Raw genomic sequence first — 23,226 nt, 5'->3', positions numbered from 1 at the left:
ATAGTCTCCATTATTAAAAAACATTTGCCCATTTTAGAACAAAGTGGTGAATTGAAAGAAATATTAAAAAAACACTCAATTAAATTTGTTGCGAGGAGAGCTCCTACTATAGGTTCTATGTTGACGGCAAGCTTATTTACTGATCCAGACAAAAAATTGAAACAAAATTGGATGAAAATTGTAGGCGGTTATGGTTGTGGTGCAAAAATCTGTAAGTGTTGCAAATATATTGTTAAAACAAAAACATTTTCTTCTATAAAAAATGGAAAAAACTTTGAGATTTTTTCCTTTATTAATTGTAATACAGAAAATGTAATATATCTTATTGATTGCAATATTTGCGGACTCCAATATGTGGGTTGCACCACTAATTCATTGAAACAGCGTATACGAAAACATTTGTCGGATTCAGTTAATTTGCCTATTGCAGGAGCCTCTGCGGTTTCCAAACACTTTGCGAATGTGCATAAAGGAGATTTAAAAAGTTTTCCCTTTAGGGCAATAGAGGTGGTGACAAAACCACATAGGGGTGGTGACTTTAAAAGTAAAATCCTATCCAGAGAAAGTAGGTGGATCTTTTTATTAGAGACTAGAGTTCCAGACGGACTGAACAGTAGAATGGATCTCATTACACAATGTTAGGTAAGAAATAAAAGAAAATTAATTTTTTTTTTTTTTTTTAATATTTTTTTTAATATATTATTTTTTTTTTTTTTTTAGGGAGAAGGAGGAAAGGGAGAGGAAAAGAAAAGGGATAGAGTTCATGTATGAATTTGAAAAAGATTATATCTTTATCTTAAACCTACTCTATGATATTATACCTTCTGAGAGTTATTTTTGTGATTGTTTCTGATGTTTAGATCATGCCTACTATATGATGCATCTTTTCATATATGTTTATATATTGTTGCTTTTTGTGGCAGTTATTCCATATTATTGTTGATTCATTACTAAATGTTTATATCATTTGTCTATGTATAAAACATGTTCAATATAGGTATTTTTCTAGCAACATTTTTGAACTGAGTTTCAACCATCTACTCAGATGTTTTTAATTGTTTTGTTCCACTGTTTTTAATTAAGGGTCATTTGAATATGTTCCACAAAGGAGGATATATTGCTAGTGTTGGAGCTCAGTTCAAATAGGACCGTGAGGAAGGCACATAGTGCTGAAACATGTAGTCCCTTGCTGGAATGCTACTAATTGATTGGAGTTCCTCATATATTTTTATGACATAATTGATTAATAAAGAAGAAGTTTTTACAAATCTGGTGAACTTTCATCCTTTTGCTGGATCCCAATTTCCTCATATTTCTATATATATATATAGTATGTGTGTGTATATATATATATATATATATATATATATATATATACACACAGTATACATATGTATTCTATGTGCATATATCTTTTCTTTCTATTCTTTATTAAACATGTCAGTGTGATTTTACTGTACAGAGCACTGAATTGACGGCTTTTGTTAAAGGACAACAGTGCATATTTCTCGCTAGTCACACGTCAGATCCGAGTGTAATCCATATTTTTTTCACCCCCATAGACTTGCATTGGCATATTATGGGCATGCTGCGATTTTCTCACCCCATATAATATGGCGAGAAAAAATCGACTGATGGGAGCTGCCCCATAGATTAACATTGGTCCGATTGCAATGCGTTTTTTTGCACATAGCACTCGTCCGTATTTCTCGCTAGTGTGATGCCGGCCTTATGCTCTAGGGTCTCTCCTGACCCCAGAGCATAATAACCATAACATGTAAAAATAAAATAGATCCTTATATTCACCTGATCGCTCACCTCTTCGGTCCCCATCACCATTATCCATCCAGTCCTTCCCGCATCTTGTTTGTGCATGCGTAGAACCATCCCAGAGATTTCAGCATGAGCGGCAGTGAGCAGAAGACACTGTGAGGACCGGAGGCCAATGACGGTGAGGATCAGGTGAGGTGATCGGTGAGATGAGAATAAGGATGTTATCTAATTTTTAACATTGTAGTGGCCCTTTCTTATTTTGCAGATGCCATTTTGCTGAATCAGCAAGAAACAGGTTACAAAAAAAATAGACATTTTCTCGAATGCGGATTGTTGAAAAATTCAAGAAGAATTCAATTCTACTCTAATATGTTCCCTCATCTCTAAATTCTGCCCAATTTTGAAGATGTGACAGCCCTTTTCATAGTGTTAATTCCATTTTAGAAATTTATGGCATATGCACAGGTTATGCCTGCAATAGCTAAAAAACATGAGTCAGACCTCTGAGATCTGTACTTATTTCTAGAACCAGAGTCCCTTACCCCAATTTTGTGGTGCTTTGTGAATAGAGAAGTGACTGCACATATCTGGCTTTCTCTATTCAATATTATAGGAGCTCTGAAAACATGATAGAACTTATCAGATGCAATAATGGGAACTTGTCAGATGCAATACTGCTATTGACCTACAGATATAAGGTTACTCTGCAGGTTAATAGCATTATGAAGGTGCATGGCCCGGCCGCTGTACTGAAAGTTCGGCACCCAGGAGAAACTGAACTTCATTTCTTCCGAGAGATGCCGACTTTCAGTCAATTACAGTCACCGCTCACATCACTGAGAGCGGTGGGTGTGTAATCCCACCGCATCTCTGACTGACAGCTGGCTCTGCAGTACTTCAATGCATAGCTGTGAATCAATGCCAGAGCATGCATAAGGCCACCATGCTAAGCGCTGTGAGCAGTGTCTGTAATTACTCCAGGCACGCCGAGATAACTGAAATCCGGCAGCTCTTGACAGAAATAATGTGCATTTTCAATACAGCAGCTGGACATATCCATAACGTTATCAATTTGCAGATTATCCCTATATCTGCATCTTAATATCACCATTGGACCTGACAGCTTCCCTTTACTATATAATGCTACACAGACTACTTGCATTGATCTAACCAGTAGATGATCATTAGAACAATATACCTTGGGAAAAGAATGCAAAACAGTTCTCCCCAAGAAGCAAGAAAGCTGTCTCTCTAATGCCACCTGTAAGTAAATGCCCAATTCTTTAAAGAGGCCCTTTGCCTGGATTTTATTTAATTTAAAACTGAGCACTAGAGTAGAGCGAAACGGGTCGAAAAATTTCAAAAGTCACCGACTTTTGGCAAAATCGGGTTTCATGAAACGAAACCCGGCCCTAGGATGAGGTCGGCCACGAGGTCGGCGACTTATGCGCCAAAGTCGCGTTTCAAAAGTTTGTTTTGCGCTCTTTTTCAGCCAATCAGGATCCACGGACACTGTGGGCAACGTGATGACATAGGCAGGGGTCACCACCATCTTTCAGAAGGGCATGCAAGTGATTGGCTTGCTTTGGTGGGCGTCACAGGGGGTATAAAAGGGCATGCACGCCGACCACCATCTTACTTCTGCCGATCTTAGCATAGGGAGAGGTTGCTGTTGATGATTCTGTAGGGAGAGCGTTAGGCAGGGAAGAAGAAAAAAAAACTGCTTCTGCTGCTAGCAATTTTGCCTGTACAACACACCAGTCACTGTGTGTGCAGTGCAAGGGGAGGCTATATTGTGGTGGATCAGCGGTGTTGGTTGTTAGGCTGCCTTCTAAGGCTTCCTGACAGCTGCATTGCTGTTTACCCACTGCTCTGCAAACTGCTTTTTTAAAAGCAATCCCAATTTTTTTTTTTTGTCCTGCTGAGGTACTGAGCGTGCATTTTTTCACACCATACAGCGGTGTACGCTCCTCACACAGTACCGTGTAACGGCTGTTATCACAGCCACAGTGAAGCTATCTGTGTGTCACTCTGTGAGAATAAGTCGAGGACATGTTCCGTTCTTACAGACCTGCACCTACTAGTTTTGTCTAGCTTTCAAACAGTTAAATATATTTGCTGTTTGATCACATTCAAAACTATAGAGAGACAGCGTGTGTCAGTCCGTATACTTAAAAAACACGGAGCTTGACAATTTTATGTACACCGGACAGCCGTGTACGTGCACGCTCCTCTCAGTACTGTGTAACGGCTGTTATCACGGCCACAGTGAAGCTATCTGTGTGTCACTGAGGAAGGATAAGTGGAGGACTTGTTCCGTTCTTACAGACCTACACTCTAGGGAGATTCCTATTCTGCCCAATTCTACATACACCTTGTAGTTTGTGATACACTAGCCAATATCTGCCTGTGACATAGCGCTCTGATATTCAGTGGGCCTCACACAATCCAAAAGTGTCCACTAGTGTGTGCAGAAATTCAAAATCTCCCTTATCCTGTAGTCACTTTTTTCACACCTGTGCCATCGAGCCTGTGACATAGCGCTCTGATATTCAGTGGGCTTCACACAATCCAAAAGTGTCCAGTGTCCACTAGTGTGTGCAGAAATTCAAAATCTCCCTTATCCTGTAGTCACTTTTTTCACACCTGTGCCATCGAGCCTGTGACATAGCACTGTGATATTCAGTGGGCCTCACACAATCCATAAGTGTCCGGTGTCCACAAGTGTGTGCAGAAATTCAAAATCTCCCCTGTCCTATAGACACCTTGTACCTTGTTTTACATTACTATATAGTTTGTTGGATTTTGTCTACATTTCTACAAAAAATGAGGAAGGCTGGTGGAAGAGGCCGTGGAATTGGGCGGGGGTTGGCAGCTGGTAATGATGGTGTTGGTGGTGGATCTGATGGTAGTGGCAAGAGCAAAATAGGACCGAATGCAGGAGGTGTTGAGCCTGCGTCATCGTCTGGCTCCATAAAGCTTCGAAGGCTTAGTTTTCTAGGAGTTGGCAAACCGCTTTTAAAGCCAGAGCATCAGGAAAAAGTTTTGTCTTACATTGCTGACTCAGCCTCCAGCTCTATCGCCTCCTCTTCTTCAGTTGTAAAAAGTAAAAGCACTGAGTCGTCATTGGAGGCTCATGTTCATGAACCACACCTTTCCTTGTGTCCTTCACCCCAAACAAGATTGAAGGATGACGCAGGCCATACTACTGATTACTCCATGGAGCTGTTTTCACATACCATGCCTGGATTATCAAGTGAAATGGTGAATTACCCAGGCCAAGATGAATCTGACATGGAGTGCACTGATGCACAGCCGCTGATAGATGATTCTGCTGATACATTCACTCAGAGCACTACATTGTCCTCGCAGTGTACAGAGCCAGATTCTGACCCTGATGAGACTCAGGTGCCCCTTCCCGCACACTATACCACCATACACGGTGACACAGAGGAAGGTGCACATGACATTGAAGAGGAGGTGATGGATGACCCAGTTGTTGACCCAGATTGGCATCCATTGGGGGAAGAGGGTGCTGCTTCCAATAGCTCAGATGAGGAGCATCCACAGCAGACATCGACTCGCAACAGCTGTTATCTGGCAGGCTCGGAGCACTCCAAAGACAGGTTCCAAAAATCAAAAGAGTTGCTGGACAGCTTGTCCAGAGGGTCAAAAGATCACAGCATGCTAGGCCGCAAAATGTCTGCCAAAGTAGGAAGAGTGCAGTGTGGCACTTTTTTGAACAAAATCCTCATGATCAGGCCAAGGTTATCTGTAAGAAGTGCACAAAGACCTTTAGCCGAGGGAAAAAATTTGAATACCAGTTGCATGCTTAGACATTTAAACAGCATGCACTTGCAAGCATGGACACATCACCAAACCTCAAGTGCCACATGTGCAACTGATCACAAAGAAGGTAGTCAGCAACGCTACATTGTTTCCCCCACTGTAAGCCCACCGGTTAGCAAGAGCAGCAAATGTTGAGGTGTCGTTGCAAGGCCACAGCAGTCAGGGAATCCCACTGTTATATCAACGAAATACTGAATCTAGGCCATCAGAAAGAACACCAACTCCATCACCATCATCAACCCTCTCTCAGTCCGCCCTGTCCACCGCTACTTCCACCATATGCAGCTCTCAAGTCCAGCTCACCCTCCCAGACACTATGAGTAGGTCAAGAAAGTACTCAGTCTCTCATCCGCGTACACTGGGTTTGAACGCCCACATTGCCAAACTAATCTCGTTTGAGATGATGCCCTATCGGTTGGTGGAAAGCCCAGCTTTCCGCGAACTCATGGCCTATGCAGTACCATGCTATGACCTACCCAGTCACCACTTCTTCTCTCGCAAAGCCATCCCAGCCCTCCACTATCATGTAAAAGACCGTATTGTCCATGCACTCAAGCAGCCAGTGAGTGGAAAGGTGCACCTCACAACTGATGCATGGTCCAGTCGGCATGGCCAGGGCCGTTATGTGTCCATCACTGCGCACTGGGTTAATGTGGTGGATGCAGGGTCCACAGGGGACAGCGGTGGTGGGACAGTGCTGCCTAGCCCACGGTATAGGAAACAGTTGGCTGTAGGCTTTCGACCCTCCTCCTCCTCCAGAAGCGAAAGCTCGTCCACAGAGCGCAGTCGTACGAGCACTCCATCTGCAGCTGCCACTGTTGCACACGAGGTGTCCCCCCATCGAGCAGCTAGTGGAAAGCGTCAGCAGTCTGTGTTGCAGATGATGTGTTTGGGTGACAGACACACTGCCGAGGTGCTGGCCAAGTACTTGAAGCGACAAACTGAGTCATGGCTGGGCAGTGTACATCTTGAGGCAGGCAAGGTAGTTAGTGATAACGGCCGTAATTTTGTGGCAGCCATAGCCCTTTCAAAACTCAGCCACATACCTTGCTTGGCTCACACCTTGAACCTGGTGGTGCAGTGCTTCCTCAAAAATTATCCGGAGTTAACAGCCCTGCTCCAGAAGGTGCGAAGACTGTGCGCGCACATCCGCCGGTCGCCTGTACACTCCGTTCGTATGCAGAAGCTGCAGCGATTGCTCCACCTTCCCAACCACCGCCTCATTATCGACATTGCAACAAGGTGGAACTCCACCCTGCACATGGTGGAGCGGCTGTGCGAGCAGAGGCAGGCCATAATGCATTTGTGGGAGGATACACGGCCAGGCACTTTGAGAGCAGACATGGAGTTGACAGGTGTGCAGTGGTCGAAGCTGAAAGACCTCTGTAAAGTCCTTCAGTGTTTTGAGGAATGCACACGGCTGGTAAGCGCAGACGACGCCATCCTAAGCATGAGCATCCCACTTATGCGTCTGCTCATGCAAACTTTGACGCACCTTAAGGAGCAGGCGTCTGCAGCCGAGGATGATAAGGAAGAGGAGGAGGGAAGCCTTGATGACAGTCAGCCATTGTCTGTTCAGGGAACTGTCGTGGACGAGGTGGAGGAAGAAGAGGAGGAGGAGGATGATGATGGGGATGATTATTTAGGGGAGGAGGATGCTTCTCGTGGGGCAAGAGAAAATGTTGGTGTGGCAAGGTCTGGTACTGGGTTTGTGCGTGACTGGAGGGACGTGGATTTGCCTGAAAGTACTCCTCCACCCAGCACTCGCAGTGCATCATTGACACCGGGAACATTGGCCCACATGTCAGATTATGCCTTGCAGATCCTAAAAAGGGACCCCCGCATTGCCAAAATGATGAACGATGACGACTACTGGTTGGCCAGCATCCAGGATCCACGCTATAAAGGCAAATTAGAAAACATCATGCCACAGGAGAACCTTGACCTAATATTGGCTAATAAACAAGCAACTCTGGTAAATCGGATGCTTGAGGCATTCCCAGCACACAGCAGCGGTGATGGTTCTCACACGAGCCGTACGGGCCGGGGGCAGCTTGGCAGAGGTGTTCATGGTGCACACAGCAGAAGTGGCGTTGGAGACAGGGGTTTCATGACAATGTTGTGGACTGATTTTTCAAGTACCGCTCACACAACTGGTAATACTGCATCGATGGAAAGTGACAGGAGACAGCAGTTGTCAACTATGGTTACAAACTACTTTTCCTCCCATATCGATGTTCTCCCACACAGGTCATTCCCCTTTGACTATTGGGCCGCAAAACTGGACACCTGGCCTGAATTGGCACAATATGCCTTACAGGAGCTCGCTTGCCCAGCTGCAAGTGTGCTATCGGAAAGAGTCTTCAGTGCAGCTGGATCAATCCTGACAGAAAAAAGGACCCGTCTGTCAACCCAAAATGTGGATGATCTAACCTTCATTAAAATGAACCATGCATGGGTTTCCAAGGATTTTGTCCCACCTTCCCCTGATGACACATAGGGTGACAGAAAAATGGCTTGCTTTGGTCCACCTCTTCCTGGGACTTGACCTATTTCGCCTTTTGCATCAGCTGAATGTCCAACATCAACATATGCCACTTTCTAAAACTCCCTAACTGTGCTGCCTCCCCCCCCATGGCCGGGGTCACCACCTAGCGCACGACACCGTGCGAGTGCCGTTGCCCTGGACAGGTGGGTAGGCCGACTCTTGGGCGCGGGCACTGGCACAGGGTCCCTCATAGTGCAATCAAGTGTCTCTGACGGTGGTGGTGCACACCCGCCGTCAGACACACCGCCGTACTATGAGGGGCCCAGTGCCAGTACCGACGCCCACGAGTGGGCCCCCCTTGCTTGGGCAGGGCCCCAGCATTTGCAATCTTTACCTCTCCCTGTTCCTCCGCTGTGTAGTCTGGGCCGTCAAATCCATACTGTGCCTGACACCGTCTGAGCCTGCCTCCTGATGTATAGACATATATTTTGAAGGTGTACGCTATCCATACATGTTATCCGGGGATACGGTACCCTTTCTCACCTTTGTGCAATCACGTGCAAGCCATACTGGGCCTAACACCGTCTGAGCATGCCTCCTGATGTATAGACATATATTTTGAATGTGTACGCTATCCATACATGTTATCTGGGGATACGGTACCCTTTCTCACCTTTGTGCAATCACGTGTAATCCATACTGGGCGTGAGAACGGCTGGCGAGCTGTTAAGCAAGCTACAGCACCTGTGGTTTGCACACGTAAGTTTTTCATTTTTTCAGGAATGAGGGTTAGGCCTAATTCCGGAACTGCGGTTGACCTGCACTTACTGGGAAATCATCGTTCGCGGGTAATAATTGTAATCAGTGATCCCCATCACTAACGTTGTTCAGCGGGTTATCTGCACCTGTAAGCGACAAACGCTGGCCTTTTCAGTGTAGCGCACATGCAGCCACGGACATGTAAGGGCATGACACACCAGTTATTGGCCAATCTCATGTGCCAGAGCCTCACGTGTCCCTCTAGTAAGCCGGACTCGGACCGCGGGGCATGACGGAGTCTCGTTCGTTAACGGAATTAAGCTTGCAATGTGTGCATCTGTTCTGTAGCTGGCATGGTTGAGGTTTCCCAGGTGGAGTCGAATTTAACCGTAGGCTCCACTCCTGGTGGTGCCCTTCTGGACATTCCTTTAAGGCTCAGCTTTGCAACCATACTGCCCACGTAAAACAAACACTTTGCCTTCATGAACGCTGTTTGGAGGGTCATGACTCGTAATAAAGCCGCCCAATCAGTTAACCTGCTAGAGAGATCCTTCGTTGCTCCCAAGCATGACATCACACTACCTAGGAGGAAGATAATGCCACTGTGGCGACCGTACTCCTGGGGGCGACACAAGTGCACTGATGCCCAGCCACTGCTCGATGAATCTGCTGGTACATTGACCCAGACCACTACATTCCCCTCGCATGCTACACGGCCTGAATCTGACCCTGATGAAACTCAGGTTACCCTTCCCATATACAGTTCCATCTTACACGGTGACAAAGAGGAAGCTGCAGATGAAAGTGCAGGTTCGGCCCACCTGCCATCAGACACACCACCGTACTATCAGGGGCCCTGTGCCAGTGCCGTCGCCAACGAGTGGGCCCCCCCTGCTTTCTCAGGATCACAGCACTTGCAAGGTTGAAATACTGTGCAGTGAGATGGAAGATGGGGACGACGAGGAGTCCAGACTAGTACAGGGATTCCCTAGCGAGGAGACTTATTTGATTGTTTTCAATGTTGGGACAGCAATTTTTGGGGAGCACTATACTCTGGAGAATGATAGATGGGGCCCACCATACACTGGAACATTCCAAAGGTGGACATCAGACACTGGAGCAGCATTTACAGGGCCCATTATACACTAGAGCATTAGAAATGGGGCCCATTATGTTTGGAGCATTATTTGGGCCCATAAGACAGTGGAGCTTCATCCATGGGGACCAACATATACTGTAGCATTATGTGGAGCTCATCATTTACTGTTTCAAACATTATATGGGACCAATGATTCTGTATGGAGAAATAGATGGGCCTCGTCATGAGATGTAAAAAGTGAAGTATTTTTCATTGTACTATACCGCTATTTCTCTGCCGTATCGGAGCATGATGAGTTGTGGTATGTGTTAAAGGGGCGCTCTTTCGCCCAGGGCACATGAAAACCTGGAGCCAGCCCTACCCCCCCACAACTTTAGCAAAATAACCCCCATTTTTCAGTGCGTAACTTGTATTATGAAGTTAATTAAGGTTGACAAGCTTAAGTAAGAAGAATTTATGCTTTTGGCATTCAAATGGGCACTGTTGGTGTGTTTCCTGTCCTCCTCTCACTGCCGACTTTTATTCCCCATTGACTTACATTGGGTTTCGTGTTTCGGGACGACCCCGACTTTTCCCTATAATCGGCCGATCTTGCTCGACCCGACTTTTGGAAAAGTCGGGTTTCACGAAACGAAACTCGACCCTAAAAAACCAAAAGTCGCTCAACTCTACTGAGCACCTCTTTCAGTTGGCGATGCTCCACTGATTCTTTTTTTTTCAGTGCCCTTTGTTCCAAGGCTATTATGGCTCCTGATAATTACGATCCAAATATTCATTTCAATTAAGTGGGTGTAAATCACAAAACTTATGGACGCTTCTTTTTCTTTTCTATGATGCTAGCCAATCAAAACGTGGCCACATTATAGAGGGCAAAATGTAAACTCCCACAAAGAATTTCACACCTGCAGCCTGGCACAGCATAGTCTCCTGAACAAGATTTATCTCACGTGAATACGCTAATAACTCCGCAACCGTCACTTCCTTTCCTGTTATAGCAGCACGGATCACAGGAGAGCAACAAAAGATTAAAAAGACCAGAGAGATCTGAGAACTGCAGCAGCAGGATAGGGAAGGAACAAATGAGTTTAATTTCTCAATATTTACTTATCTCTAATTGTAAACTTGCAGTGGACAGTATCTGTTAACTTCTGTATTCTCTTACATGATGGAGCTATAAATAGGGTGTTTATATTTCACCTTCTCTCCGCAAATGTTCTTCATCGGTAACTTTACATGTTGCATTCACAAGACTTTAATTTGCTACTTCAGTGACTTCTGCTTTGTAGCTGCGCTAAACACATTTAAAGCAGTATTCTTACCTACTCCATCAGCTTCTTGATTATAATTAGACGCTTTGCTTGTCTCTTGGGTGCTTTGCTCATGAACCGATACCTGGGAAAAGTAAATTATGGCATTTAAAATTTAGCTTTATCACCCACCGGAAAACATAAATCTATACATGAATGGACAAACCATCGTGTAGCACCGGAAGCTTTGTTTTGAGGATCAAATAATTTTTTGAAATAACGGTAATAATTTTTTTTTGTGAGCGCAGGTTTACGAGGAATATAAATACTCAGCGTGCTAATGAAAAATTGTATAGTACCTGTTCTCTGTTACAAGCTGAAAATTGACTTTCATGTTGCTCAGCTACTTGGCTGCTGCTCATGAATGTGACTTCATTGCTTCTTCTTGTTTCCTAAAAAAAAATGTAGCATTGGAAATTATTATTTATTTTTGTAAAATACGTTAAAGGGAATCTGTCAAACCTTTTTTGAGATATTATATAATGATATCATTCAATTGTGTATTACCTAAGTATTGTAGTTGTATTTTTTTCACCCCGTCCACGCACCTTTGATGCATAAATACCTTTGTTATCACTCTTCAGATTTACGGAAATCGCCGTGGTCCGGTCCCGTGGGCGTGGCTTATTCTCCCCCCACCTTGGCTTGCTTGATGTAATTTCTTCTGTGGTGTTGTTTATTCGCGCCTACGCATTCATAAGGCAGCACGCGCTTGCACAGTATGCTTTGCCCAAATGTGGGCAAAGCATATAATCACTACTGCACATGCACCGGTATTTTTGCCGGCGTCTATGACCCGGAAGTCTTCATATGCATATGAAGACCTCCTCATAGACGTCGGGAAAAATACCGGCGCGTGAGCAGTAGCGATTATAAGCTTTGCCCACAGCTGGGCAAAGCATACTGCGCAAGCGCGAACAGTCTTTTCAATGCGCAGCTGCTGACATACTACGTACATGAACGCAAGACACTATAACGAAATATGCAGAGCAAGACAAGGGGGGGAATAAGCCACGCCCATCGGACTGGACTGCAGTGATTTCCATAAATCTGAAGAGTGATAACAAAGGTATTTATGCATCAAAGGTGCGGGGACAGGGGGGAAAAAAATACGACTACAATACTTAGGTAACACATAATTGAATGATATCATTATATGATATCTCAAAAAAGGGGTGACAGATTCCCTTTAATTTGTTTTATAGACTTATAAATCCCATTTACATATATATGGATTCAAAATAAAACACTTATGAAGCATACAGTAATTATTTTCATATGTACAGGTGCCTGTGTTGTTAAAGGGGTTGTCCCACGAACAAAGCACATAGTAATGAATAAGTATTGAAATAATAATATGTTTCACAATTGGATATATTAAAAAATGTTCCTGTGCTGAGAAAATCTTATAAATGTACCCCTCCCCTGCTGTGTACTGTGTAATGGCTGTGTCCCACCAAGTAGTGCTGCTCCAGTTCATGAACGGCACATATCAAAGCTTTTGGCCACGGAAGGAACCATTAGTCACTTATCAAAAATAAGTATATAGCAGAGGAGGAGATATTGTCACGTCGGCGGTGGTAGCCCGCCGCCGCCTATACTCACCGGCGCTCGCCATGCCGCACTGTGCCCGCCTCCTCCTCGTTCCCATCAGTCCGGCGTGTGCCTGCTTCGTGCGGGCACCTTAGGCCGCGGGCGCGCACTCTGCAGGCCTCTTAACCTTGCAGCGCCCGCCCAGAAGCCTGAGCGCCCAGTCAGCCAGCAGAACGGGGTATATCAGGCGTCTCCAACATGGTGGAGACACCCTGATTATCGTGTGCTTTTCCTTACGGTATCCTGGCCAAGTGTTTAGGGGATTCCCCTTCTCACTCTCTCTCCTCAGTCCTGTACTCCGTTTCTCCGTCCTGCACTCCAGTGCCCAGTCCTGTACTCCGTTTCTCCGTCCTGCACTCCAGTGCCCAGTCCTGTACTCCGTTTCTCCATCCTATACTCCAGTGCCCAGTCCTGTACTCCGTGTCTCCGTCCTGCACTTCAGTGCCCAGTCCTGTACTCTGTTTCTCCGTCCTGCACTCCAGTGCCCAGTCCTGTACTCCGTTTCTCCGTCCTGCACTCCAGTGCCCAGTCCTGTACTCCGTTTCTCCATCCTGCACTCCAGTGCCCAGTCCTGTACTCCGTTTCTCCATCCTAAACTCCATTGCCCAGTCCTGTACTCCGTTTCTCTGTCCTGCACTCCAGTGCCCAGTCCTGTTCTCCGTTTCTCCGTCCTGTACTCCAGTGCCCAGTCCTGTACTCCGTGTCTCCGTCCCGTACTCCCCTCTCTGTGCCTGGTCCTGTACTCCGTGTTTCCGTCCTGCACTCCACTCTGTACTTCCTACTCCATTCTGCATTCCGTTCTCAGTCCTGTACCCCTCACTCAGTCCTTTGAGCCGCCCTTCTTGGTTCTAGCAGTCACAGCATCTGTCTTCCGAGGGCCTGCCCCTAACGGCCCCTGTATAGGGGTCGGCACCACCTGGCGCGCTCACCCCCGGGAGTTCCAGTGCCGCGATCCAGAGGGTCCACTCTCGGACATAAATCAAACTAGAATATTGTCCTTTATGAAATCCATGGACACCCGCCTTTCTGCCTTACAAACTACCGATCCGGGGAATGCCCCGTTACTAGCGGGACTCCAGCAGGAGCTCGCGCAGCAGCGTGACGCCCAGTCCCATATTCTGAGCTACATGGCATCCGTGGACAACTGACTCCAGTCCCTACTGTCCTCTGCTGCCGCTTCAGCTCTACCTCGGGACCCCCTATCCCATCCGCCACCACGCTTGGGGAAACCTCCCAGGTTTAGTGGCAACCCCAAGTTGTGTCGGGGGTTTTTAAACCAGTGCTGCTTGCACTTTGAGCTCCTGCCTCAGCAATACCCCTCTGATCGGGCCAAGGTAGCTTTCATTGTGTCCCATCTTGAGGGGGAGGCCTTAGCATGGGTAAATCCCCTGTGGGAGAGAGATGACCCGGTGGTATCAAGCATCCACAACTTCTTGGCTACTTTTCGCAGGGTATTTGATGAGCCTGGCCGTGTGGCCTCCACCACTGAGGCTCTTTTCAATCTTCGCCAAGGCTCTCTCACCGTAGGACAGTATGCAATCCGCTTCCGGATACTGTCCTCTGAACTGGGGTGGAATAATGAGGCTTTGGTTGGGGCCTTTTGGAGGGGACTCTCAGGTAAAATAAAGGATGAGCTTGCCGGCCGAGACACTCATACCACTCTGGAAGATCTTATATCCTTAGCTACCCGTATAGATTTACGGTTTCAGGAATGTACCCGGGAGTCAGTTAGGGAGAAGAGATCTTTTAGGCTATACCAAGCTCCCATTCCCCGCTCTCTGGCGTCTTCTAGTAATTCCACTCCTGAGACCATGCAAGTAGACCGAGTAAGGTTGTCCGAGCAAGAACGCAGGGAGAGAAGGACGCAGGGCCTATGCCTTTATTGTGGTGGGGCTAATCATTTTGTGTTTACTTGCCCAGTGCGGCCAGGAAACGCCTCCGCCTAGGCCAGGTAAGAGAGGCCTTCCTAGGTGACACCGATTCCTCTCTGCCCCTTACTATTTCAGCTTTAATTGTTTTAGGTTGGGAGCGCAGATCTGTGGAGGCGTATGTGGACTCGGGTGCGGCTGGTAACTTCATCCGGCTCAAAGAAGTGGACCAGATCCGGATTCCGGTTGTTAGGTTAAAGAATCCACGCTCCATCACCTCCGTGGATGGCAAACCACTACCTGAACCCATCACCATGGTCACTGTCGAGGTGGAGATACAAGTTGGAGCTCTTCACCGAGAAAAAAAAAATCGCCTTTTATGTTTTGCCCAGTTTGTCCCAAGCCGTGCTCCTCGGCTTACCCTGGCATCATCTACATGAGCCCGTTCTAGACTAGCGTTCCGGGGAGATCCTCCGCTGGGAACACTTCTGCCATGAATGCTGTCTGTTGCCGGCATCTCGCCCAAGTCCGCAGCAAGCTCCTATCGATCTTCCTGGGCTTCCTACGGCTTACCACTTGTACGCCGACGTCTTCAGTAAGAAGGAGGCTGAGACACTACCACCGCATCGTGCCTACGACTGCCCAATTGAGCTGTTGCCAGGAGCGATTCCACCCAGGGGAAGAATTTATCCTCTGTCTCCGGCAGAAACCGCGGCCATGTCTGAATATGTCCAGGAAAACTTGGCTCGGGGTTTTATTTGGAAGTCATCTTCTCCTGCTGGAGCAGGGTTCTTTTTCATCTGGAAGAAAGACAGATCCCTTCGGCCATGTATTGACTACCGAGGCCTGAACAGTATCACGGTCAAGAATAGGTATCCCCTTCCGCTGATCCCAGAACTCTTTGACCGCTTGAGAGGGGCCCGGATCTTTACCAAATTGGATCTGCGGGGAGCCTATAACTTTATCCGAATCCGTGACGGGGATGAATGAAAGACGGCCTTCAATACTCGGGACGGCCATTACGAGTATTTGGTTATGCCATTTGGTCTCTGTAATGCCCTGGCGGTTTTCCAGGAGTTCGTTAATGAGATCTTTCGAGACCTACTCTACTTATGTGTCGTCGTATACCTAGATGACATACTCATCTTTTCCCCTGACTTATCCACTCATAGAAGGAGTGTTCGGCTGGTTCTGCAACGTCTATGGGAGAACAGACTCTACGCTAAACTAGAAAAATGTCTGTTCGAGCAAACCTCATTGCCCTTCCTAGGGTATATCATCACGAACTCCGGAGTAAAGATGGACCCCGAAAAATTGTCTGCTGTGCTCAAATGGCCACGTCCGGTTGGAGTAAAAGCCATCCAACGGTTCCTGGGTTTCACAAACTATTACAGACAGTTCGTTCCCTTCTTCTCCTTGGTGACCAAGCCCATCTCTGCGTTGACCCAGAAAGGGACCAAACCAAATGCCTGGACTCCAGAGGCTGAAGAGGCCTTTATCGCCTTGATACAGTTCTTTGCTACCGCTCCGATTTTACATCGGCCGTTAGTCAATAGGCCCTTCATCCTAGAGGTGGATGCTTCCTCTACTGGTGCGGGAGTGGTCCTTTCTCAGCGGACAACTTCTGGTCAAGTGGTGCCTTGTGGGTTCTTCTCTAAATCATTCTCTCCCGCAGAATGCAATTATGCAATTGGAGACCGGGAATTACTGGCCATTAAGATGGCTCTGGAGGAGTGGCGGTATCTTTTAGAGGGGGCAGTTCATCCATTCATAATCTTCACGGACCACAAGAATTTGGCGTATCTTCAGTCCGCGCAAAGGCTCAACTCCAGGCAAGCCAGGTGGTTGCTATATTTCTCCCGGTTTGACTTCAAACTTTGTTTTCGACCTGGGGACAGAAACATCAAGGCAGATGCTCTATCCAGGTCCCTACAGTCCCCTGAGGTTGAGGAGGGTTCGTCTCACATCATTGAGCCTGCCAAAGTTATCACCGTGGCGCCCGTGACGCTCTCTCCCATTCCGCCAGGCAAGACCTTCGTCCCACAGAATAAGAGGTCGGAAATCCTGGATTGGGGGCATTCCTCCAAGGTTGCGGGTCACGTCGGGGTCAAGAAAATCCTCAGCCTTCTTTCGCGCTACTACTGGTGGCATTCCCTTCCCTTCGACAAGATGTGACTGATTTTATAGCCTCCTGCACGACTTGTGCTCTGAACAAGGTACAAAGAAGTCTGCCGGCTGGTCTGCTCCACCCTCTGCCTCCTCCTGAAGCCCCTTGACAGATTGGTATGGATTTCATTACCGATCTACCACGCTCTTCCGGGTGTACTACCAACTTAGTAGTGGTCGATCGCTTCTCCAAAATGGCCCATTTCATCCCGCTGCCCGAGTTACCTACGGCATCTGAGCTGGCCAAGGTCTACGTACACCAGATCTTTAGGCTTCACGGACACCCTCAACTAATTGTCTCCAATCGAGGGGTTCAGTTTACCTCCCATTTTTGGAGGGCACTCAGCAAGCTCATGGGTATATCTCTGGATTTCTTCTGCTTATCACCCTCAGTCCAATGGGCAAGTGGAATGGATCAATCAGGTATTAACAGCCTACCTGCGTCACTTCTCTAACGCCCATCAAGACAACTGGGTGTCTCTTCTGCCGTGGGCAGAGTTCGCCCACAACAACCATCCTAATGAGTCCACCACCACCAAAATGCCGTTCTTCGTGGTTTCCGGCCAGAACCCTGGTGTTCCACTACCTCTCTCTACGCCTTCTGGTGTTCCCGCAGCAGATGCCCTCGCTACCGAATTTTCTCAAGTCTGGAAGGAGACCAGAGAGGCACTTGAAAGATCCAGTATCCGGATTAAGAGACATGCAGACAAGAGGTGCAGGGATCTTCCGCCGTACCAACCTGGCGACAAAGTTTGTCTGTCAACGAAGTATATCCGCTTGAAGATACCTTCTTACAAACTGGGTCCTCGGTACATCGGCCCGTTCGAGGTTCTGGGATGCATTAACAACGTGGCTTATAAATTGAGGTTGCCGGCTTCGCTTCGGGTCCCTAACGCCTTCCATGTCATTCTCCTCAAACCTGTTGTTCTGAATCGGTATCGCTCAGTCCCACCTCCTTCCCCTCAGCCAGTAGGGGCTGATGACATCTTTGAGGTGAAAGAAATTCTTGCCGTGAAAAAAGTTCGGGGGCGTACCCTTTTCCTCATTGATTGGAAGGGTTTTGGTCCCGAAGAGAGGTCCTGGGAACCCAAGGAGAATGTTAATGCTCCTCTTCTTTTAAGGAGGTTTTTGTCCAACCTCAGGAAAGGGAGACGTAAAGGAGGGGTACTGTCACGTCAGCGGTGGTAGCCGCCGTCCCAGCAGCGGCGGGCCCGCCGCCTATACTCACCGGCGCTCGCCACGCCGCACTGTGCCCGCCTCCTCCTCGTTCCCATCAGTCCGGCGTGTGCTTGCTTCGTGCGGGCGCCTTAGGCTGTGGACACGTGATCTGCAGGTCTCTTAACCCTGCAGCGCCCACCCAAAAGCCTGAGCGCCCAATCAGCCAGCAGCACGGGGTATATCAGGCGTCTCCAACATGGTGGAGACGTCTGATTATCGTGTGCCTTTCCTTATGGTATTCTGGCCAAGTGTTTAGGGGTTTCCCCTTCTCCTCAGTCCTGTACTCCGTTTCTCTGCCCTGCACTCCAGTGCCCAGTTCTGTACTCCATTTCTCCGTCCTATACTCCAGTGCCCAGTCCTGTACTCCGTTTCTCTGTCCTGCACTCCAGTGCCCAGTCCTGTTCTCCGTTTCTCCGTCCTGTACTCCAGTGCCCAGTCCTGTACTCCGTGTCTCCGTCCCGTACTCCCCTCTCTGTGCCTGGTCCTGTACTCCGTGTTTCCGTCCTGCACTCCACTCTGTACTTCCTACTCCGTTCTGCATTCCGTTCTCAGTCCTGTACCCCTCACTCAGTCCTTTGAGCCGCCCCTCTTGGTTCTAGCAGTCGCGGCATCTGTCTTCCGAGGGCCTGCCCCTAACGGCCCCTGTATAAGGGTCGGCACCACCTGGCGCGCTCACCCCCCGGGAGCTCCAGTGCCGCGATCCAGAGGGTCCACTCTCGGACGTAACCTACCTGTCGTCACAGATATCATGTTTCCCTGCCTGTTTCATCACAGGCATCTCCAGCCTTCTGAACTCATCATAAATCAAGTCAGTGATATATGAGCTCAGCAGATGCTCGAGCTCCTACGTCACTGACTTGATTTATAATACCCTCTAGCTACAGCAAAACATTACAGTGATGTTTTTTCAGTGCAATTACAAGCTTTGCAGAATTGCGATTTGCGGCTATTCAGTTCACTGCGGATTGAATTTCTGGGAAATACTTTTTGAACTTGACGAATTCGAATTTCAAAAGATTCAAATATATCCACAGGAGATCTTTTTTTAGGTTTCATACAGATCTCCTAGGCATAAGGATTTTCCATTGACTTTGCTTAACATTACATTTTTATACTATAGCCAGGGGCCAAGGAACCTTTTAGTATTGAGGTCACATGAATACTCTTAGCTATTCTTGGAAGTTTATGGCACAAATTTTATCGATTTGATTTTACACACATATTATTATTATTATTATTATTATTATTATTATTATTAACAATAATTTATATAGTGCCATTAATTACATGGTGCTGTACATGAGAAGGGGGGTTACATACAAATATAAATATCGTTAACAGTAAACAAATTTACAATGACAGACTTGTATAGAGGGGAGAGGACCCTGTCCTTGCGGTCTTACATTCTATGGGATAGTGGGGAAGAGACAGAAGTTAGGGGTGCAGCAGCTCTGGTGGTTTTGAGGCAGCTGCTCAGGCTGTGGTGAGGCGGCAGAATGGTAATTGCAGGTTGTAAGCTTTCCTGAAAAGATGGGTTTTCAGGTTCCGTTTGAAGGATGCGAGGGTGGTGGATAATCGGACGTCTTGAGACATGGAATTCCAGAAGATAGGGGATATTCGGGAGAAATCTTGGAGGCGGTTGTGTGAGGAGCGAATAAGTGTGGAGGAGTGGAGGAGATCTTGGGAGGATCAAAGATTACGTGAGGGAAGATACTGGGAGATTAGTTCAGAGATATAGGGAGGGGACAGTTTGTGGATGGCTTTGTAGGTCAGTGTTAGTAGTTTGAACTGGATTCGCTGGTGAATTGGGAGCCAGTGGAGGGATTTGCAGAGGGGAGGGACAGGGGAGTAGCGAGGAGAGAGGTGAGAGAGGTTCTTCTCCGCTAGATTTCTAAAACTTAATATGGACAAAACAGAATTAATCATCTTTCACCCATCTCACGTGACCCCCCCAACAGACCTATCCATTACAGTAAACTGCTGCCCACTCTCTCCAGTCCCACAAGCTCGCTGCCTCGGGGTTATCCTTGACACTGATCTCTCCTTCAAACCACATATCCAAGCCCTTTCCGCTTCCTGCCGACTTCAACTCAAAAATATTTCACAGATCCGTACATTCCTCAACCAAGAATCTGCAAAAACCCTAGCCCATGCCCTCATCATCTCCCGCCTTGACTACTGCAACCTCCTGCTCTGTGGCCTCCCCTCTAACATTCTCGCACCCCTCCAATCTATTCTTAACTCTGCTGCCCGACTAATCCACCTGTCCCCCCGCTATTCCCCAGCCTCTCCCCTCTGTCAATCCCTGCACTGGCTCCCCATTACCCAAAGACTCCAGTTCAACACCCTAACCATGACATACAAAGCCATCCACAACCTGAGTCCTCCATACATCTGTGACCTAGTCTCCTGGTACTTACCTGCACGAAACCTCCGATCCTCACAAGATCTCCTTCTGTACTCCCCTCTTATCTCCTCTTCCCACAATCGCATACAAGATTTCTCCCACGCATCCCCTCTACTCTGGAACTCTCTACCACAACATATCAGACTCTCGCCTACCAGGGAAACCTTCAAAAAGAACTTGAAGACCTACCTCTTCCGACAAGCCTACAACTTGCAGTAACCACCGATCCACCAAACCGCTGCACAACCAGCTCTACCCTCGCCTACTGTATCCTCACCCATCCCGTTGTAGATTGTGATCCCTTGTGGGCAGGGTCCTCTCTCATCCTGTACCAGTCGTGACTTGTATTGTTTAAGATTACTGTACCTGTATGTATTATGTATACCCCTCCTCACATGTAAAGCACCATGGAATAAATGGCACTATAATAATAAATAATAATAATAATAATAATAATTAGTCGGGCAGCAGAGTTGAGGACAGACTGGAGTGGTGCAAGAGAGTTAGCGGGGAGGCCACAGGGGAGAGTGTTGCAGTAGTCAAGGCAGGAGATAATGAGGGCATGTGGAAGAGTTTTAGTAGATTGAGGGCTGAGGAATGGACGGATTCTGGAAATATTTTTGAGTTGGAGGCGATAATTATCGTTTTCTTCACTTGAGCGTCCTCAATCCCTATTTTTTATCTTCTCGATTTAGCCTTGATGAATCGGGGTCTATTAAACCTATAATACTGTATATTAGGGAGTGAACATTTCCTATTTTGTACGCTCTAAACAGAATCCACAAAAAAGTTTTCATATCAAATAATTCACATCCACCAAGTCAGAAACTTTAGCACATTACCTGGCTCTAGTAATTAATTCCCATAGGTAATTTCAGCCTCGTACCATGGTAGTGTATTTTTATTGTAGGTGACTGCATGTATATTAGTAGTACCTAGTTTATTCAGAAGTAGTAAGCTGTTATGAAATGGGAGAGTAATTGGAAACATTGAGCCTGAGCGGATGGTGAATACTTCGTTCTCTCTGCCTCTGGGATGCATTAGTTTAAATGTAGTCATTTGTGAAAAGCATTTGAAGCTTTGTTTTAAATGACTAAATATCCGTGCTGAAAGCCCAGCTTAATCAGACGAGAACATTCTCTGGTTGAGCTGCTATATGAAAGGAAAACACTACTTAATTTCAATATATTATAATGCTGTTTTAAATGAGATAGGAGCCAATTTTATTTGCACAAGTGCAAATAATAATCTTTCTACTCCATGCAAAAATTACTAATAAAAGAAAACATTTAGTAGGAGCATTACTGCCATTCATTAAAGCGCATCCATGATTGCAGCCCACACTTTCAAGGGATATTAAGAAGACAATTCGTTAATTAAATTATTATGCTTAGCATGGTTATAATAAGTTATTCAAATGCTTACATTTATTGTGATTAAGTCCATGTAAAATATCAGTAATTATGTATTTTTTTTAAAACATATTCAAGTATTAATCTTCAATTTCACCCATCCATCTCTATATCCAAACCCATTTCCTACAGACTTACAGCTAACAGGCAAACATTAATCTTTCAATATGGGATCTATTAAGTTGGTCCTTTATCCTGACCTCAAGGGCTTCTGACCACGACTGATTTTCTCTGCCGAGTGCTATCCGTCGTTTTCACAGATAGCACTCATACCCCTATGATATTCTATGGGGCCGTGCAAATGTCCAATTCTTTGCTCGGATACATGTCTGATTTTTATTCGACTGTCTGATCAAAATCGGCAACGCAAGTTTATGGCACTGTGAAAGCAATTGGACCTCACTTGGATGATATACAAGTGCAGTTTGATTTTCATGGACTGACATAATGGAGAAGGTGGAGAACTTTATCCTGACCTCAAGGGCTTCTGACCACGACCGATTTTCTCAGCCGAGTGCTACCCATAGTTTTCACAGATAGCTCTCATACCCCTGGGATATTCTATGGGGCTGTGCAAATGTCCAATTCTTTCCTCGGATGCATGTCTGACTTTTATCCGAGTGTCTGATCAAAATCATCAACGCAAGTCTATTGGTCAGTGAAAACAATTGGACCTCATTCAGATGATAAACAAGTACAGTTCCATTTTCATGGACAGCCATAATGGAGAAGGTGGGGAGCCTATTTTTTCCTCTCCATTTCTGAAAAAAACTGATACCACTCTTATCAAACTCTAATCAGAATCTGATCTGAATAATCAGATTGCTTTTCTTGAATGTGGAGAAAACAGTCGCATGATCATACCCTAAGGCCGTGGTCACACTTGCGAGAAACTCGCACGAGTCTCGTGTCTCAATACCCGGCACAGCCGCTGGCACTCGGGACCGAAGTGTGTGGCTGCATGTATTTCTATGCAGCTGAGCGCTCCGATCCGGGTGCCGGCAGCAGTGCCGGGTATTGAGATGCAAGACTTGTGCGAGTTTCTCGCAAGTGTGACCCTGGCCTAAGAGGAAATATGGGATAGATGTAGCTGTTCACAGGAAAGGAAAATTTTTTTCAAGGGCACCCTATAAGAAAGGTTTTGTGAATTTTTTATTTTACGGCTTGTATTTTTTATGATCCAAAATAATGAAGAGGAACAGCATCTCATCCGGGTGAAAAACATATAGGCGCTTATTTCGCCATGACAAAAAAATGCGACGTTTCGACCTTCACATGGTCTTTTTC

The 23,226-nt window shown here is 46.6% G+C and overlaps 1 protein-coding gene across 2 annotated transcripts in view; it reads right to left on the bottom strand.

The window, feature by feature from the left end:
- The window catches only part of XIRP2 (xin actin binding repeat containing 2), a 211,409-nt gene that overhangs the window by 38,101 nt on the left and 150,082 nt on the right, over positions 1-23,226 (bottom strand). For both annotated transcript variants that reach the window (XM_073545792.1, XM_073545793.1), the window contains exons 4-5: positions 11,575-11,667; positions 11,288-11,360 (exon numbers count right to left, since the gene is read on the bottom strand). In XM_073545792.1, the coding sequence (XP_073401893.1) occupies positions 11,288-11,360; positions 11,575-11,667 (166 nt within the window). The remainder of the gene's footprint in view (positions 1-11,287; positions 11,361-11,574; positions 11,668-23,226) is intronic.

Source organism: Dendrobates tinctorius, unplaced genomic scaffold (assembly GCF_039654945.1).
Source record: "Dendrobates tinctorius isolate UK_male_01 unplaced genomic scaffold, ASM3965494v1 ptg000143l, whole genome shotgun sequence".
In the NCBI taxonomy this organism is placed as follows: domain Eukaryota; kingdom Metazoa; phylum Chordata; class Amphibia; order Anura; family Dendrobatidae; genus Dendrobates; species Dendrobates tinctorius.
The sequence above is the reverse complement of the archived record's forward strand: the minus strand, read 5'-3'. Positions and strand labels throughout refer to the sequence as shown.